Source organism: Terrapene carolina, unplaced genomic scaffold (genome assembly GCF_002925995.2).
Source record: "Terrapene carolina triunguis isolate 2854851 unplaced genomic scaffold, T_m_triunguis-2.0 Scaffold85, whole genome shotgun sequence".
Classification (NCBI taxonomy): domain Eukaryota; kingdom Metazoa; phylum Chordata; order Testudines; family Emydidae; genus Terrapene; species Terrapene triunguis.
The window spans coordinates 24,908,602-24,928,055 of record NW_020664436.1 but is presented as its reverse complement, the minus strand read 5'-3'; the positions used below and the strand labels follow the sequence as shown (position 1 = coordinate 24,928,055).

Genomic DNA, 19,454 nt, shown 5'->3' with positions numbered 1-19,454 from the left:
ACTCTTATTCAGGAGTTAGGTAATGGGTCATTCTTTAGTTTTGCTTTTAATAATATTGAAATGATGAGAAGAGAACTTCACTTTGTTTATTAAGGCTTTGAATTTATATGTCTTTAAAAAGGTGATCTACAGATAATAACTAGGTAGAAAAGCAGTTGTGGATAGGTTATATATTTAAAAAAATTAATAATACATAAACCAGTCATCATCCTGACTACTATGCCTGTATATTGTATTCCCTCTCTTCCCCACAACCCTCTGTATTTCGTCAGTTTTTTCTTTTATATTTTGGACTATTATGTTTGGAAAACACCTACATTGTGTGATTTGGTGCTACTGCAATATAAATTGTTGCCTGTGTAATCTTAATTTGGCCCCCTGGCAATACACATTATAATATAGTCTTGAATTCCATGATCACCTACTATTTTTTCCTACAGGACCCTTGCCTCATTTTGTGCACAGGATGCACTGTGCACCTATTCACAAGTTTTTATCCTTCTCATTCAGTGTGTTATTTGCCTGTCTTATTTACCACAGCATCTAAACCTTGCACTGAGTATGCAATTATTAATTCCTCATGGGTTTTCTGTGACACTCATCACTGTAGTATGGATGCTTCACAGACATGAATTCATTGATCTTCACAACAACCCTTTTTATTCCTGTTCTATACATGGGTAAAATGGAAGCAAAAATTGTCAAATGTCTCCTATGTTTGGGTGCCCAGTTAAAGGATCCTAGGGCCTGACTTTTTCAGATAATTCAGCATTGCCAACCCCAAAGGTTCAAAAATCATGAGTCAAACCCCCCAAAATCATGTGATTCTTTTTTAAAAGATTATGTTGTGATTTTGATCTGTCATTTTTTAACACTCTGCCCAATGTGTGGGTGTGACAGTTAGCATTGCCAGCTCTCCCTGATTTGAGTAAGGTGATTTTTGGCCACCATGACAGGAGCTTTTACTGTGTCCCTGATGGTGCAGAGCTTCCAGCATCTCTCTAATCCTAAAATTCTAATTAATTGTCCCTCCATCTGACCAGCTCCCCCGCCCCCAAGCCCAGCAATTCATTATACAACCCTCTCAGCCCTCGCATCAGTTCTGTCCTCTCCCATCTCCCACATCTACTGCTCCTGCAGGTTCATGAGTCTTCGCTGCCTGTAGTGGGGGCAGGTCCAGGGGCTCTTTCCCTTCCCAGTCCTTGTGTTGCAGGGATAGAGAGGGGGAGGAGCAGAGGGAAGATTGATCCATCTTTCACAGCAGGGAGGAGGAAGCAGAGCATCCTTGCACTGCTGGGCTGTGTGTTCCCTCCTGTGAGAATGGTGTCGACTGCTCCCTCTCCCTTCTCTCTGCTCATGTGAGTGGAGCAGAGAGAGATCTGCCTGCTCCTATAGCTGTTTCCCAGGAGATAGGTAGCCAGTAACAGGGTGTGGGGGCCCTTGCACCAGGCAGGGTTGAAATTCAAGAGAGGGATGGAGCTTCTTGCATCCTTGTGAGTCTGGTTCAACCCCCAGCCAAAATTGTGTTACTTGTGAGGAAATTGCAAGAGTTGGTGACACTGGAATATTAAACATTTTATAGCCCTTTAAATGTTCATAACACAGATCCCATTGACTTCATTTACATTTATTAATGCTTAGCACTGCTACAAATCAGACCCCAGCACCTCAAGTTGGGAACCCAGAAAATGAGGAACACACAATTAGTGACCACCTCTGAAAAGCTTGGTTTAAGTGATTTCTTCAGAGTCACATAGGAACTCTGTGGTAGAGTAGGGATAGAATCCAGTTCTCCAGGATGGCCTTCAACTGTCTTCACCATGAGACGCTTCTTTCTTTTCCTACAGTCCCCTGCCTCATTCATTACGCATCTTCCAACTTCTGTAACAAATGTGGCTAGGATTCTACAGAAAAAAGCCTCCTTCATTGTGCACTCTTGTTTCATTCCCTGAGCGCCATTCATCCTGTCCCTGAATAAAAAAGGCAGAGATCCTGCAGGGGGAAAAAAGTATGGTTATCATGCAGTTAAAGACTGTATGCACAAGGGGGCAGAATTAACAATTGCACAAGCAACCTTATAATAGCATATTTTAAAAAAATAGCCTATTAAGATTATGTAGTGGATGTCTCAAAATAGACATGGTAGAGTAGTATTTCAGCACATTAAGTTCAAACTTACCTCCTTTTGTCTTTCTTGCCAAGCACAGACCCAATGCAATCACCAGTGCCTTGGTGCACATCTAATCATGCACTTTCCTGGTAACATCATACCCACCATGGCTGAGTGCTGGAGCCTGCCTGTAAGGCAAGTCCTGTTTTATTTTCCCCAGTAGTGCATGTGTAAATCTGTATCCATTAAGATACACGATATTAACTTCTTGAAAAGTAACCTTTTTATTCTTTAGGAGGTTTTTCAGCACAACTATTGCTTTCTTTTCTAATATGGGCAGGCTCCGTCAGTGGGGGTTTTGACAACTGTTAGCAAAATGGGTGTTGGGATATGCAACTGAACAGGAGCTGGCAGTTCTGGGTATGCAGGAGTGTTGTTTCATTTCTTATTCAGGTCTGCTAATTTAAAGTTTAGCAAATATTAAAAACATGCCGAAATGTCTCTCTCAAGTCATTTGGAAAACAAAGGTTTATTTGCCAACATTTTTCAAACATTATTTGTAGATCACCTTTTAAGCTAACGATAAGATCATAAATTCATAGAATTTTTTTAAGGACAGAACGGGTTCATTGTGATGATCTAATCTGACTGCCTACATAACACAAATCTTAAAATATCACCCAGTAACTCCTGCATCAAATTCAATAACTTGTGGTTGAAATAGAATGTATCTTTTTTCAGATCATCTGCTTTTGAAAAGGCTTTTGAATATGAACATTAATCAGTTAATGAACCAGCTTTAAAAATATAAATTAGTTCTTCTGCTTGGTAACTGCATGTGCTTTGATTCTTTATTTTTAATGCTGCTATCTTAAATGTGTGTGGTTGATTGGAACTCATTTAATATATTAAAATTGGATACTGTAAACTGAATTCAGAATCTTTGGTTTTACATGCCAGTTTTATCAAAAGGATATTAATTTAATTTAATTTTTAAAACTAGATCATGTTCTATTGGCTGTATCTACTTCTGAAATTAAATAATTCTAAATGTAATGATCAGTTTGGCCACTAACTGAAAATTGGCACATGTTTTTTCAAATGGCAGCTTCTGAAAAACATAAAATTTACTTACACTTCTGAATCCTATAAATAGCTTGGGGGTGAGGGGTGGGGATATCAGCTGGACGTCTTCAATTGTATCTTATTCAAGGGTGCTCATTGTAGGAGGCTTTCATTCTTGTTGATTCTGAGGAAGAACTGTCCAGGAAATGCATAAAGTTTCATAGTCAATGGTTAATGCCCACAGAGAATTGTGTGAATCCAGGGTCTAGTGGGATTCTGTATCCAAGAGTAGATCCTTTAGGTGAAGAATTGTGAACAACAGTTTGGTTGTCACTGCTGAAGAAGTTGCAGAACTCTTATCTTACTCAAAGAAATTGTCCCTAATGTGATTTAAAAAAAATCAGCCCTAGCTAGATCATATCTTTTCTTAATATCTTCATTTGGATTGCATTAAAATTATTTGGTAAAAAGGTAGGTTTGTATGTTCACCATTGTTTTTTATGTTCCTCACTTATGACTTTATGGAATTACCTAGGGAACTTGGTAACTTTGATGCTGCCACAGAGAGCTTCCAGAAGGCTTTGTTGCTAAATCAAAATCACGTTCAGACGTTACAGCTCAGAGGAATGATGCTTTACCATCATGGTAGCCTAGATGAGGCACTGAAGAATTTTAAGGTAAGCACAGGTAGACCTTAGAGATGTGTACTAAATTAAGGATTGATATTTTTTAATTAAACCTAATACTTATCAAATTACAATTAAAATGAAATACAATAATGTTACGTTCCACATTCTGAATATGAATGAAAATTTGTATTGCAAGTAAAATACAATTCTGTATACAATCTCTGTTTTGTAAGCATGATTTTTAGGCTTACAATTAGTGAATGATGAACCAGTTCAGGCATGGGAGGGAACTGAGACATTTTCCCCCAGACTTACCAATTGTTAATACTAGACTCTTAAATGGTATTTTATAAGGTTTTGAAATGCTCAGATTGATCTTATTCAGTAATTTGGTCAGAAGTGGTACCCAAAGTTTTGAAATTCCATAAGGGGTTGGAGGGCTGTTCTCATAAGACAAGTAGCCAATTTTGTAATCTCAAGGTTCAGATAAGCATCTGAATTTTTGGATCTGAATCTTTTGAGTTTTCTCCATCATGAACAATAACAGCTAACACTTTTGTGTAGAGTGATCCATCTGAAATTGTAAAAACACGTGCCATGAGGTAGATAAATTATATTCTAATTTTGCAGATCCAGAAACTAAGGCACAGATATTAAATGACTTGCCCAAAGTCTCTCAGTGAGTCATCGGCAGAGCAAGGAACAGAGCCAAGTCTAAGAATCCTACTTCCCTATCTTAACAAGCACACTTTCCTTTTTGTTTATTTAGAACATTGTATATCTTTATGTAAATTACCATGTGTCCCTGTTTTGTGACTCAATTTGTAGATCTTGTTGTATTTTAAAAAACAGTTTAAATAGCAAATGCTGTGTGAAGAGATGCAGATAACTCATGAGTGTTTAATACATCCATGTGGTCAGAGAATTTTGTTTTCGGGTACCAAATTCTAAAGTATCCAATTGTCTAGCATTATGCTAAAACTATCATGATGTAGTACAGAATTGACTGTCAGGTAATGGTAGTGCAGTGCGTGAATTTCAGAGCTATGATGCTTGGTGGAAGAGAAGAACTGATGGTGGATACATTGTATAAAGTTGCATCTTAAGAAAAATGTCTCCTATTTTTAGGGTCGGTTTGCGCTAGGAAATGACATGTTATGCCAATGCTTGTCAATAGTGGGTTCCTTCTAGCCTCTCATCTGGTGCTGAAAACTGTTTAGCTGCGAGTGTAGCTTCAACAAAATCACTTGGTTACCGAAAGTGTGATCAAGATCAAGTTTCACGAACACTTACATTTTGTGTAATGGTGATGAAAATATTTTCTCCATCTTAGCTAGCAATTAATTAAATTGTTTTTAACATCCGTTGAAGAAAAGTCATTGGGAAAACAGTTGCTGACAACTTTTGAAAGTAAAAGACCATTCCCTGGTGTCAGCCTTGTGACTAAAGAGCTTAGTAATGTATATTAGACAGTTCCAAGATACCCAGGTTAATTATTTTTTTATTTATTGACTTGTTTCTTTAATCTTCTAGAGATGTCTTCAGCTAGAGCCATATAATGAAGTATGCCAGTATATGAAAGGTCTCAGTCATGTTGCAATGGGGCAGTTTTATGAGGGCATAAAAGCTCAGACCAAGGTTATGTTAAATGATCCACTACCAGGCCAGAAGGCTAGCCCAGAGTACCTAAAAGTGAAATACCTCCGAGGTAAGTTACGGTTGGGGGGAAAATGTCCTTTGACATAGGACTAAAATTGCCTAAGTGTAAGAGTCACTTATGGAAAACTATTTTAAGTAAGATGTATTTATTCACCTGAGTGCTGTGTTGAGTGAGCTGTCTTCATAGGTGTCTTGGCGCTTGTTTGTTCAGAGTTAAAAGCCAGGACCAGAAATCAAACTTGGGTCTTGGTTTAGTAGTAAAAGTAACTATGGTACCACTTAACTGGCCTAGACTTTTAACTGTTTAGCTAGGATCAAGTTTAACATTGATTAATTTAGTAAGGTATTTATCTTAAATATCTTAACAAATATATACTCCTGTTTTAAATTCTTCTTTGTGGGTAAGTAACTGTTGGCCGAGAACAAAAATAACACTTATTTGTATTGTTTTTCTTTACCTCTGCAGAATATTCTCGATATTTGCATGCCCATCTTGATACCCCTCTTACTGAATATAATGTAGATACAGATCTTCCTGGAAACTTTAAGGACCATTGGGCCAAAAACCTTCCCTTTTTAATAGAAGACTATGAAGAACAGCCAGGATTGCAGCCACATATAAAGTGAGTGGTTTTTAGACAGACCATTTAGAGCATTCCTGGTAGGATTTTTTCAAAAAATGGCATCTGAGGATTAATTTATCACAAATGTTTAACACTGCCTGAAGCCCACAGAAAATGTTGGGCACTTTTCAAATTCAGAGGGGCTGCAAATGCTTGATTTAGCTCAGTAAAAAAGAGGTGGAATCAGAACTTGGTCAAAATGATCTTCTCTAGTTCCACGTAATTCAGTAAAGATAATTCAGGTTATACAGCCATGTTAACTGTTTTGTTCTTTATTTTGTCTTGGAACTGGATTAGTAATTAGATTATAGATCACTTTAGTTCTAGAGAAACTCAGGATAGACTTCCATCTGGACATCCATCCTTAGTGTAGAAACCTCAATTTGGAGTTTTCTTACTGTTGAGTATTTGATTTTTTTTTTTTTTTTTTAAGGGTATAATTTCTCAGTTACTCGGACATTAGATATATTAATTGTAACTCTGACTGAATGAAATTGTGTCTTACACTCCACCTCTAGAGTGGTGGTAATCAGTCACCAAAGCAAAGGCTTTATCAGATTAGGATTTAAAAGTTTTTAACTCTCAGGGAAGTAGACCTTTTCCCCACATGAGATTTTCTCTCTCTCTGAAAACTAGCCTTCAGTTTTATGGTCATTTCACACAACATGGCTTAGAAACTTGTCATTTTGTAGGTATGGGCTCAAACCTGCATTTCTTATGCATGCAAAACATCTACTGACTTCAGTCGGAGTTTTAAAGAAGGAATTACAGAATCAGACCCCTAGTCTGTTACTCCTCATGTTTTCTTTCATGCCATAGCTCTGATCCCTATGAAATTCAGGATTAATATACACTGAGGAGGTGACTCACTATAAAGCCTTTCGCAATAATTAAGTCTGATGGTGAAATACTGTTCCTGTTGAGATGAATGAGTTTTGCTATTGACTTCATTGGGGTCAGAATTTCACCTCGTTTGGTTTGTGTGTGTATCTACAACACGTGTGTTTTTTGGTACTGCTTTTAATTCTTTTCTGGGCTTGTGTTACTGACCACCACAAATACAGATTGCTTTAAAGCTGTTTTCAGGAGCCATCATGGCAGATGGTGGTTGATATTTACTTTGTGACATGTTTTTCTTCAAGGGATGTGCTATTTCAGAATTTTGAAAGCTATAAACCTGAAGTGCAAGAACTTGTATGTGTGGCTGATCGTCTGGGTTCACTGATGCAATATGAGACACCAGGATTCCTTCCAAATAAGAGAATACACAGAGGTATGCGGGGGGACTCTCCACCTAGGAATGGAAACTAAAAATGTCGATGCTTGCTTTGATAGCACTTTGAGCTAATAAACTTAAGGTTGTTTTACACTGGGTACTTATATCGGCATAATGACGTCTCAGGGGTGTGCAAAATCCACATCCCTGAAGGACGTAGCTTTGCCAACTGACTCCTGATGTAGACAGCACTAGGTCGATGAAGAATTCTTCCGTAGACCTAGCTACCAGTTATACAGGAGGTGCATTACCTACAGTGATGCAGCTGCAGCGGTTTAAGTAAAAATATACTCTTAAAGTGATATGCAGTTGTAAAACCTTTTTCATTTCCATTCATCTGAAATGTATTCTACAAAAATGTGTAGATGTAAAATTTACAGATAACCACACTTTGTATCTTAATAGGTACATATTTTCTGAGGCATCATGGTCTAGCTCTGGACTGGAAGCCATGAGCTACTGGGTCTTAATACCAGCATTAACACTAGCTACTTCTGTTCCCTTGAACAGGTCTCTTAACTTGGCTGCTTCAGTTCCCCCCTATAAAATGGAAAGTCTCTGAGTGGACTAATTGGTTCTATATGTTTTGTTGTTCAGCAATGGGGCTGGCTGCTTTGGAAGTAATGCAAGCTGTGCAGCGGACATGGGCAAACTCAAAAGTTCGAATGAATGGGAAAACCAGATTGATGCAGTGGAGAGATATGTTTGACATTGCTGTGAAATGGCGAAGGTAATGCTTAAGAGAAGAGAGCTACTAAGCCTTATCTTGTGATATTGATGCAAGTTCCTGTTAGTGGAATTTAAGACAGACTGAACAACTGCAGGCTTTGTACTAGATGTGGAGGCAGATCTCTTTGGAATCTTAGCCCCTACTGCTTTAACTGCATCCTCACTTATGGGCTGGTCCACTGTGCAGTGTTTGCAGGGATTTTCATAAAGGGTTGTTTAACAACTCTTCATCCAAAGGAGGAATACTCATGCAGGTTGAGGTCTCCTTGGTCTGCGCTTGGCAGAGATTAGAGGCACTGCACTTTTTCACAAGATGAATTTGAAAAGCTAAAATAAATAAGTGTTTTAAAGGAGACAGAGGGTAGTGGGATACAAATTCAGCTAGCAGAATAGAGGTTGGTTATTGTAAAGTAGTTTAGACTTTCTTCACATGCAAAGGCCTCTTGCATTGTATTTTTTCCCATCAGTTAATCCATTTGGGGAGGGAAGTCCATTAAATAGTATGACCACTACTGAGTTAACTGTAGGAATCAAAAAGATTTGGTATGCAGAGCATGCTTTAAAGTTCCTTTTTATAAAGAAATTTCTGGGCTTTTTTCCTGAACTTTGCAAGGAAGAATAAAAACAAGTTGATCTCTTGTGATGGCATGCATTGTTTTTAAATGGGAGCCTGAATCTAACCATCTTTCTAGCCTCTGCTTTCAATTGTACTTGTTCTCAATAAGGTAAAAATAACTTGAATAGTAAGACTATTTTTGTTGTAAAAATTGTTAACAAAATTTATACACTACATCTATTGAGTTATTTACAAAAATCTTAAATTTTTTTTCACCGCTTCCTCCAACATACTGCCCCTTCCTGGGAGTTGCAATTCAGTTTGAAGAATTTTGTTCTAGATTACTGTTTCAAATGCAGTCCAACTGATGTCCATTTCTCAGAAACTTTTGGTCAAGGCACAATAATTAGCACCCTTAGTGACAGTCTCAGCAGAGATATAAATGAGAATCAACTATTTCATTCTTTTTTGAGTGATTGGCCCATGGATGTCACTCTTGGCACGTGTGTGTGATTGGATTCTTTTAGTTCTTAGTGTCTGTTAGGGCCATGCCTGTGCTGTAGATGGCTGTAAGCCCCCCACCCCACCCCACAAACACACCTGAGGGCAGAGGGCCCAACTGTCCCTCAGTTCCTTCTTACTGCCTGTGACAGCGAAATGAAACCCTTGTAATGTCCACTCTTTGCTCTGTGTGTTGCTAGTGTGAATTGGGATTATAGTTGGTAAAATAAAGGGTTGCTAGCAACACGGCAGAAGCTAAATCACCAGAATTCATTGCTTATCCCTTGTGTGATGCTTTGATGTCTATGAATCATGAGTACTCTCAGTGCCGACTCTGCCCAGGGCCGGCTCCAGGCACCAGCGCAGCAAGCAGGTGCTTGGGGCGGCCAATGGAGAGGGGCGGCATGTCTGGCTCTTCAGCGGCAATTCGGCGGCGGGTCCCTCAGTCCCTCTCGGAGGGAAGGACCTGCCACCAAATTGCCGCCGAAGAATGAAGCAGCGGCGGTAGAAGTGCCGATCGCGCCTCTTCTCTTCCCCTCCCCCTCCCCCCCTTTCACTGTTTGGGGCAGCAAAAACATTGGAAACGGCCCTGACTCTGCCTAGGAGAGGGACCCATCCCTAGGTGGTGATCTGTATGTTGCTCCTTCTGTGCATGCACTTAGAGCTAGAGCAGCCTGCTGGAAGCAGTTCCTCCTTCAGAAATTGATACAAGCCTCCTCTGACTCAGAGAGGAAAGCTACTGCCCAGCCTCAGACATCTGTAAGTCCATTAGTGCCCTGATGAGCGAGATTTCAGTCCGAGTTTTTAGGCCACATCTACTCAAAGGCCCCATTTGTCTGCCATTATTCTGGCATTGACGTCCTCTGGTGGGCAGGAAAGAATATGGTTTTAGGGATGAGCAAAGCACAGGTCACCATCTCTGGTGCCTAGTAAGTTGAGGCACAAGAGTCGTCATGCTTCTGATTTGTGTTGCGCTCCATCTAAGAGCCAGAAGCCTGTTAAGGCCCCTTCTGCTTCCCAGGTACTGACCACTAAGCGAGCAGAAGTGGTACCTACTAAATATGTGGACTGCACTTCTCTTGGTACCAACCTTACCACTGAGCACCTTGGAACACAGAGTCTTGGCACCAAGTGCATCAGAACTAGAAGCCTGGTACCTTCAACCTCAGTCTTGGTTGCCTTGAAACAGTGTCCAGCAGTACCTGCTACCTTGCTACCAGCTATCTTGGTACTAAAGCATACATGGTGCCAAATGGATTTGGTGCTGGAGTCACCTTTCCTTAAGAGCTTGACGGTGGTGATGTCCAAAACACCAGCTTCAGAGTTACCAGAATATCAGGCTAAGGAGGTATTCCTGGTACTGACCTCTCCTTCAGAGGCAGGGCAGTCCCAGTAGAATGGCCCCTTCCCTTGGAGGAAGTATATTACTCCTCCTCCTCTACCTCTGAACATGGTAGGGACTCATCTCCCACCCATCTGCTCTCAACTCCCTGGATAGCACAGTGGGAATTGGGAAGACATTCTAAAGAAGATTCCTTGAGAGTAGCAGAAAGAGACCTGGGAGTCATAGGGAACATCCCTCCTGGAACCCCTCCATGTGCTGTTCACACCGCAGTGCATACTATGGCTAATGCAATAGCAATGAGAAAGGTCATCATAGCTTCACTACCCGGGGACTCCCAGGGAGTTCTAGACAACAAGCAAGGACTTACTATTTGAGGGCAACAAACTTTGGTCCTCCACTCCTAACTCTGTACTCTCTGGGCCTCTTTTTTCTGCCCCAAAAAGAAAGTAAAAAAGTCAGAACCCTTATTCAGACAGCACTTCTCTGTCCAATATTGTCATCAGCCACAGAGGACTTCAGAGCTACAGAGGAAGAGAGAGAGTCCACTGGAGATGGCCCTCTGTCTGGTCTTCTGCTGCCCCTCAATCTGAGGCTTCCACCAGTCAATTTCAAAAGCTTGGTAGAACCATCAGAGGATACTTTAGACCCCTCCCTGCCCTTTCCACATCAACATGGCAACTGCCTCTTTTATTTCCAGGAAGGTTGGGCTAGAATCATCTTGGACCAGTGGGTCCTACAACTGGAAGCAGTGGAGGAAGTGCCCTTAGAATTTAGGGGCAGACATTTTTATTCCCATTACTTTCTCATTCCAAAGAACCATTAGTTGGTGACCCATCCTGGATTTTCAACATGCCAACAACTTCATTTGTTGTTTCAAATTCTGGATGTTCATTTGGCCTCCATAATTTTCTTGTTAGATCCTCAAGGCTGGTTTGCAGCTCTCGACATGCAAAATGCCTGTTTCCATACATCCATTCATCCAGCCCGCTAGATATACCTCAGATTCCTGGTAGAAACATCTCACTAAATGACCACTGTGGCCCCCTCATCGCTGTAGTGTCTGAACAAGTCAGTCTTTAATGTATTTATCCTCACAACACGCACATGAGGTAGGGAAGTGCTATTATCCCCATTTTACAGACAACGAACCAAGGCACAGAGAGACTAATTGGCTTGCCCAAGATCACACAGGTAATCTGGCAGAGCAGGGAGTTAAATTTAGGTCCCCTAATTCCAAGGCTACTTCCCTAAACACTGGACCATCTATCAGTGAGTCCATCACTACCAGTACAGAGTTCTGCTTTTTAGTTTTCCATAGCACTGAGGATGCTCATCAAGTACTACTACAGACTCTGGCTAAAGAACTGAGAGACAATGGGGAGGGACGCATGAGGACATCTAGGGCATTGACTTGACCCCAATCGATATTGCTGGCTAGAAGAATCCAGTCTCATGCGCATGCTCACCAAAAGTTGAAAGTCATGTGGACAATACATCCTGAAGAACCATGTATGTTTGTATCTGTTCTTTATACTAAAGTATTGCCTAGAGGCCTTAACCAAGTCAGGACCCCATTGTGCTAGACTCTGTACAGACATGAAGTAAAAAGACAGTACCTATTCAAGAGAAGTTAGTCTAAAAGACAAGATCTATAACATGGATGAAACAAGTGGGAGAGGGGGGATGTAGTAACAATAATATGAAAAGGTTTTTATCCTAGACAGGCGGTGTGCACAATTATTAGGTGTAACAAGCTAATCAGTAGCAGTAATCTGTTACTGTTCTTAAATGTAAGTCTACCCCCAAATAATATTTGAAGCATACCTGTCGGGCAATATTGGGGAAGCTTGATCTCCCACCACCTGTGCTCCACCTGTTCTTTGGATAAATGGAGGACTTGAGCTAGTGCCCCCATTTTAGCAGCCCTACATGAGAAAAGATAGGGAAGTGAAGTTACTGCCCTCTTTTTCTTATGGGAAATGGTTCTTGGATACCAGAGGAGGATACAAGTTGCTAGGTTAGAGCATGTGTTAAAATGAACCCACAGAAACTTTTATTCCTGAAAATATTCTTGTTTTCCCTTTTGTATTAGGTAGTTAAAGAGCTATGAAAGATTGCAGGATACATTGCAGCAATTTACTCTGCTAGCAAAGCGTTAACTATTTCAAACTGTCTAGCTGCATTAGTGAGAATTTTATGAACTGTTTTCTTCCTGTTACAGAAGCTGATACACATTTCAGTAAAAAAAAAATCAGCACCTTGTTTTATGATCTCTGAATTCAAGCTTTGCTTAAAGGCACTGATGCATGAACCAGCTTCTCAGAGCCATAGGTTACATCAGATGGCAGCACAGGTTGGCAGTTATGTTTAAGATGGAACTTTAGAAATTTTCATAACTGATATTTTCTTGATTTAAAATATGACCTGTAATAAGACTTCTTTAGGTGCACAAATTTTAACAGGGTATTTCTTTGTAGGATAGCTGATCCAGACCAGCCCGTGCTTTGGTTAGACCAAATGCCAGCTCGAAGTCTTAGTAGAGGCTTTAATAACCACATCAATCTAATCAGGTATGAAGTTTTTGCCTAATCTTGTTTGCATTAGGAATTGTGCTAAAATATGTAGGCTGTTCGTGAACTATTATAGCTGACCGTGTTCAGTGTGTACATATTATGTAATGTCTAACATTTTGACTGTTTTGTTTTTAATTCTAGTAGAGCTTTTGTTTATTTTTCCACTCATTAAAAACAAATTATCATCTCTCATGATTTTTTTTTTCACCCCCTTCTTTTTTCTGAATCTAATGTTTTACATTATCTTTATTTTGGCGAGAGATAAATAGGTCCCAAAAGATAACTTTTCATTCTAGTTTTTAATTCCCAAATTAAAATACCTACTTCATATACCTAAGATTAAACCCATTGTCATTGATGTATTTTCCACAAATGCTACTCCCAGAAGGCAATACTGCCAGCTGTAATTGCACAGTACTAGGCAATCTGTGTTTCCTACTTTGTAACCATCATCCATTAGTAGTATTTAGAGGAAATGTTTCAGCATGGAAAGGTTAAAGACACAGGTGTCAAAAATACCTAAGAAGCTGAAAGGTAACTGCAGTTTCAGAAAAAGGTTCAAACTTGAAAAATTCAAATCATTGTTGTACGTTCCTCCTCCTTCATACCATAAAACAAGAGTCTGTATAGCAAGCATTACAGCTCCACCTACCACAAAGCAATGAAGAAAGGAGAGAGACATGTGGCAAAATCACTGTCAGTCATGGATGGAGTGTGTGTGTACGCTCGCAAATATGTAGCCATGCTCCCATCTTCCTTTATGGGAAGCAGAATCCTTGTTTAATCCTGCTACTTTTATTTCTAACCTGTTTTTCAGTGTTACTCAAAAAGAAAAAAATTAGAAAAAGAACTTTCTAAAAATATTGTACAGAAAGAATTACTGATGTTTAAAGCTCTCAGTGCACAGGATGATAGTGTTCTTTCTCTCTCTCTCGGCAACTCCTACCATTTCCCATTCCACAGAATGGAGCCTAGCAGTCTGACGTTTTCTCTGGGGTATGTAAGTACAGGTTTGGCTGAAACTCTGATGTAGCTCAGTAACTGCCTTGTAGGGCCAGATACATTAGCTGTTTCCAGCTCTTCAGGGACAATGTTGTGCTCAGACTTCTGTATTCTTCCTCTCAAATTAAATTCTGCTTCCTGGGCCCCAGTCTTCTCTTGACTTTTGCTTTATCCTCCTCTCTCTCCCATTACAGATGTAGCAGAATCCAAACACTCTTCTTTCTTAAAGGGTGAAGGGCAACCCCTACCTCAGGCCATAACTCATTACCTGTTTTTTTCCTCAATATGGGAGATAGAGGGAGAAGCGGAGCTTGAACCTCCAGCTTTGGCTTCGATCGTCAGCAGAAAAAAGAGAACTCTAAGGAATGCCCTACTCTTGCTAGTGTTATTAATAGTGAGGAAAGAGTGCCTACTTTGCAAAGGCATTTCTCTGTCCCTGACCTTCAGTTCAGTAACCCTGCTTGTCTCTCAGTAGTCTAAATATTTCTTATGCCTTTCTCTCATCAGATAACACTAGCAATCCTATAGTTTGATGTTCCAACAAGTCTAGTGAGTCCCTGTGAGATGTCTAGGCTATACTTGTACTGAAATGGGTTACTGTCTCTTCATAAGGTGCAGGACCAGACTGAATCAATTCCTGACCTTTCCTTTTGGCCTGACCTGTGCTCCTTGGGTCTGTACCATGGCTTGAATAATACTGATAGTGCTTTCTTGACAGAAAGATTGTAATCCAGGTAGGGATATTAATCAGTTTGGAAGGGCCTAAATCTTCCCAGACTAGTGAACCTTCATGCTTCCCCATCACAAGTTTTGACTGCATCCTTTCTGAGTCCAAGAGCCCACTTTCTCCTTTGCACACTACTGAATTCCTTTCTGAGAATAACCATTTAATCTGGGATTGAATGAGGGAGCTGGAGAGAGTAGTAGGTAATGGTAGCTCTGTCTTCCATCCACTCATGACATCAAAATGAGATATCACTTGCAATAGATTGTGCAAATCTGCACAAATAGGATAATCCCTTCTTGTGTGCTTTAATCAGCCATGAAATAGTTTTGAAATACTGCTAATTCGTATATCATAACTAGGCTTCAGAATGAAAACCTTGTTGAGATGAATGGGATCATTTCACACCTCTGGGCTGTTTTCAGGCAGACTTAAGCATTGGTTTCTGTTCAGTTTATATATTGAAGATTATTTTCACAACCATAAAGGCTAGAGGCTTACTCTTTATCAAGCTTGGATTCTTGAGCACAAGATAGCAGGCTCAAAAAAGTAGTACTAATTTGCAGAGCTGCATGAACTAGCCCAATTTGATTTCTGTATATGGTAGTTAGATGAACAAAAAAATTGTGTAGGTTGTTTCAAGGAGTACCAAGAGCAGTAAGTTTAGGATTGCTTGCAGTAGAGCCCATAGTAGACTGCTGGGAAGCTGGAGGTGAACCAAAATTACCTCTTTTTTCACACTTTGATTTGCAGGATAAAGTACGTGTTCTCCTGGGAGTGGGGAAAAGGGTTTGGAAACTTGTTACCTCCACTCACTTGATTCCCTTGCATAGTTATAAAAGATCAGGTCAGACGGTGCTCAGCCTAGTCTCATAGGATCCCTTTGTCCCATACTGTCACCTATTGTTTCTGTACATAATAGTCCTTTTGTTAGGTCCATGCTAACGATACCTTCTTTGTCTGGGACTCCTTTATGCAAGGTCCAATTCCATTCAACAGTTCTTACTACTTGAGTCTGGCATCTTGGAGGATGATAAATGATGATTTCTCCATTAGATTTTTTTCCTTGTAGGGGCTTAACGTCTGGAAAGTACCAGAAAACTTTCCACCGTAGTCTTTTAGTCACTCTAATTTGGAACATTTCTGTTGGGTGGTCCTTTGGGAACACCTGACAAGTGTTTACAAAGTCTTTTTACTTGATCTTCTTAGGGTTCTGTAAGGGTGTAGGACTTAGCATTCTTAAGGTGCAGATATTAAGCTGTCGTTTCTGCTCTTCTGAGTCAGTATAAGAGTGCCTTTGGCTCACCTCCATCCCGTTATAAGGTTATAAGTTATCAGATCTTACTTTGCCTTTTTGAAAGTCTAAACTTTTGTTTTCATGGGCAAAACGAGGATTTGAGACCTGTTCTGACTGATGAAAGCTGTCAGTATTCCTCCAAATATATGTTGAGACACCCACTACTACTATCTGTTCTTGGGCATTCTGAAGAGGTGGCATGCCTATCAAGTAGAGGGAGTTGAGGAACAACAAACAACTCTTGAGTCACTACCTGATGTCTTTCCTTATTCATTACCACTCCTCACTGGCTAGATCCAACATCCTTTTAGGCTGACTTTGATATCTGAGTTCTCCAAGCTACCATTCAAGGAAATCCTGTTTTCTTATTTTTACTCCGTCATACTTCTGCCTGTTGTTCAGAAAGCTTTTGTGTAGGATGGAATAAGATGGGACATACAACAAGGGCAAATCGTATCAGTAATTGTTTATCATCCATTCTCTTTCCCTTTCTTTTCTAACATACACACTTGAGTATTCTAATTCTGATCAGTGTTTATTCCCATTGAGGTAAATTAAAATCAGTAGGACTGTGTGAGTAGTAAGGTGTGCAGCACAAAATGAGTTAAGGTGCTAGAATCAAGCCCTGAATAATTATAGAAAGAGGATAGAGACTGGCTATAAACATATCTCCTATGATTGACAGTGGTTTTAGCCTCCTGGTATATGTAGCTGTAACATTTGCTATATAAAATCTTATTTTGTAGATTGGAGAACATGAAGGATTCCTACAAATGCAATAATGGTACGTAATGTTCCCGTTGAAGGCATTATGTATGGCTACAATCCTGACAGGACTCTTCTGAGAGTTTACAGGCTCATACCTAATGTTCAAGGAAGAAGGCACCAAGTCAGCTGTTTGTTTGCTTGTGAACTGCTGATTAAATATTTAATTTCCTGGAAGAGCAGTAGAGTGCAGTATTTAGATAGCAACTAGAAATGAAAATGTTCTTGAAAATGTCCTGGAGTTTGAAACATCTGGTGTCTTTCTGTATGGAAACGTGTTTTAAAATTATTGCACTCCACTCATTCTCCCCCACCTTTTTAAAAAAAAAAAAAAAAAAAAAAAGTGAATACTTGATATTTTGCAGTGTCCTTAAGATATTCCCCCTGCTCTGAATCAGGGTTCAGTGAATCATCCCAGAAAACTTTGATTTAAAAAAAAAAAATTACAATTTTATGTGTGGGATTTAGGGACAGTTAATACAAACACATCCATGAGAAGAGGATACTTAAGTTGTTTAGAACAGACCTCACAATCACATACCAGTGCTCAAAGTAAACCAGCTACAGTTAGGATTATCAGTCCCTGCATTTATCTTCACATATAAACACACACAGCTTTCTACCAGGGTAAATAGTTGTATACAAAAAATATTTGCAAATTCAAATTGGTAATTGTGGTACTGGTTTTTTTTTTGTTTTTTTTAAACTGTACACAAGAACACTGGTGGTAGTGAGGGAGCACCCATGAAAAGTAGCTTGTTGAAAAATCAGCAAGAGATTCTACAAGTCCCCTGTTGAAAATAAATGGCTTGCTTATTTATTCAGACAAACCTCTGATTAAGCTTCCACTACTCTTCCATACACTGCTGTATAGAAATCACATATCATGCTTTTATGAACCGCATACATGTTAGTTATGAAGTGGATTATCCCAGTAAACATTTTAAAAGTATTTTTTATTTATCTTCTATCTACAGGGGACAAGTCATTAACATGAGGTACCTGGAATATTTTGAAAAAATACTTCATTTTATCAAAGACAGGATCCTTGTTTATCATGGGTAAATGGTTTATTTAATATTTTTTCCTTCCTCCTTCAATATCAATTCAAATTTGTATTATATTCATAGACCATACAGAAAGTCTGGGGAAATATTTTCTTAAAGTTCCAGTACCAGCCATAACTGTGCCCTCTTACCAATGGGAGAAGCTCACTAATTGCCATATGAAAGAAAGCAAAGTAATCTTCTCTTTTACATTTGAATGATAATAGTAATTCAAGTAATTAACTTTTAAGAGTACCTGTACCCACCCTTCTGGCCTTTATCAGGCATGGGTGGATCTTAGCCCTGTCTTACAAGGGAGGGTGTGTTTTGTTCAAGGTGGTCATGGAAAATGTTGATTCATACTCCAGGTTACGGGAGTATGAATTAATTAATTTTTCAGACCAATATTGGTGGCTGATGTGTGAAGCCTATAGCAGGGTGGGAGATGTGGGTATGGCTTTGTATGGATCATGTGTGGCGGGTAATATATAGGAAATTGTGATCTTTGACAATATTACGAAGGTTGGGAGTCAGAGTGTTTTCAGCCCTTATAAGTGAGTGTGATCTGTAGTTTAAAAAGCCACCCTAAAGGCTTTTCTCTGGAATAGTGAGGTTTGGAGAAAGTTAGATGGAAGGTGATTAAGGATAAAAGGAAGATACTTAACATTGCTGTTGGACTATAGAGGATATTTTCAGACTTCCTGACAAGTGAATTAGCCTCTGGGAGATAGAGCCCGATTCCGGGAGACTCACGGTGAAACTGGGAGGGTTGGCAACCCTAATTCAGTCATAGAAAGAAAATCATTAGGTAAAAAATGTCTTATTGTATTGTTGAATTTTCACCCCCTGACCAAATGGGAAGAGTGGGGAAATTTGCCAAGGGAAATGCAGTAGAATATAATGTAGTAGTTCACTCCATTGATCATCAGAAATGGTTGGTTACATTGAAACTAGATCGGGGTCGGCAGCCTTTCAGAAGTGGTGTGCTGAGTCTTCGCTTATGCACTTTAAGTTAAGGTTTCGTGTGTCGGTAATACATTTTAACGTTTTTTAGAAGGTCTCTCTTTATAAGTCTATATTATATAACTAAACTATTGTTGTATGTAAAGTAAACAAGGTTTTCAAAATGTTTAAGAAGCTTAATTTAAAATTAAATTAAAATGCTGATCTTACGCCGCCGGCCCACTCAGCCCGCTGCCGGCCTGGGTTCCATTCACCTAGTTCGGCAGCGGGCTGAGCGGGGCCTGCAGGACCCCAGCTGGTAAGGGGCCGACAGCCGGAACCCCAGACCGGGGGTGCAGGTGGGAATGTGGGAGGTGGGTGCAGGAGCTCCCGTTTGGTGCTCGGGGTGGGGATGTGGAGGGGTGCAAGAGTCAGGGCATGAGGTGTGGGGGGTGCAGGAGTCAGAATGGGGGCTGGAGGTATGTGAGGGGGTGCAGGGGTTAGGGCAGAGGGCTGTGTGTGTGGAGGGGTGCAGGGGTCAGGGCAGAGGGCTGTGTGTGTGGAGGGGGTTCAGGGGTCAGGGCAGAAGTCTAGGTGTGTGTGGGGGGGGGT

The 19,454-nt window shown here is 40.1% G+C and overlaps 1 protein-coding gene across 2 annotated transcripts in view; it reads left to right on the top strand.

Moving 5' to 3' along the window:
- The window catches only part of TTC13 (tetratricopeptide repeat domain 13), a 119,330-nt gene that overhangs the window by 35,492 nt on the left and 64,384 nt on the right, over positions 1-19,454 (top strand). Inside the window, exons 7-14 of one of the 2 annotated variants that reach the window (XM_026649688.2) lie at positions 2,208-2,305; positions 3,711-3,852; positions 5,338-5,512; positions 5,930-6,086; positions 7,229-7,359; positions 7,960-8,092; positions 12,971-13,063; positions 17,832-17,915. In XM_026649688.2, the coding sequence (XP_026505473.1) occupies positions 2,208-2,305; positions 3,711-3,852; positions 5,338-5,512; positions 5,930-6,086; positions 7,229-7,359; positions 7,960-8,092; positions 12,971-13,063; positions 17,832-17,915 (1,013 nt within the window). The remainder of the gene's footprint in view (positions 1-2,207; positions 2,306-3,710; positions 3,853-5,337; positions 5,513-5,929; positions 6,087-7,228; positions 7,360-7,959; positions 8,093-12,970; positions 13,064-17,831; positions 17,916-19,454) is intronic. The other variant, XM_026649687.1, reaches the window with a different exon arrangement.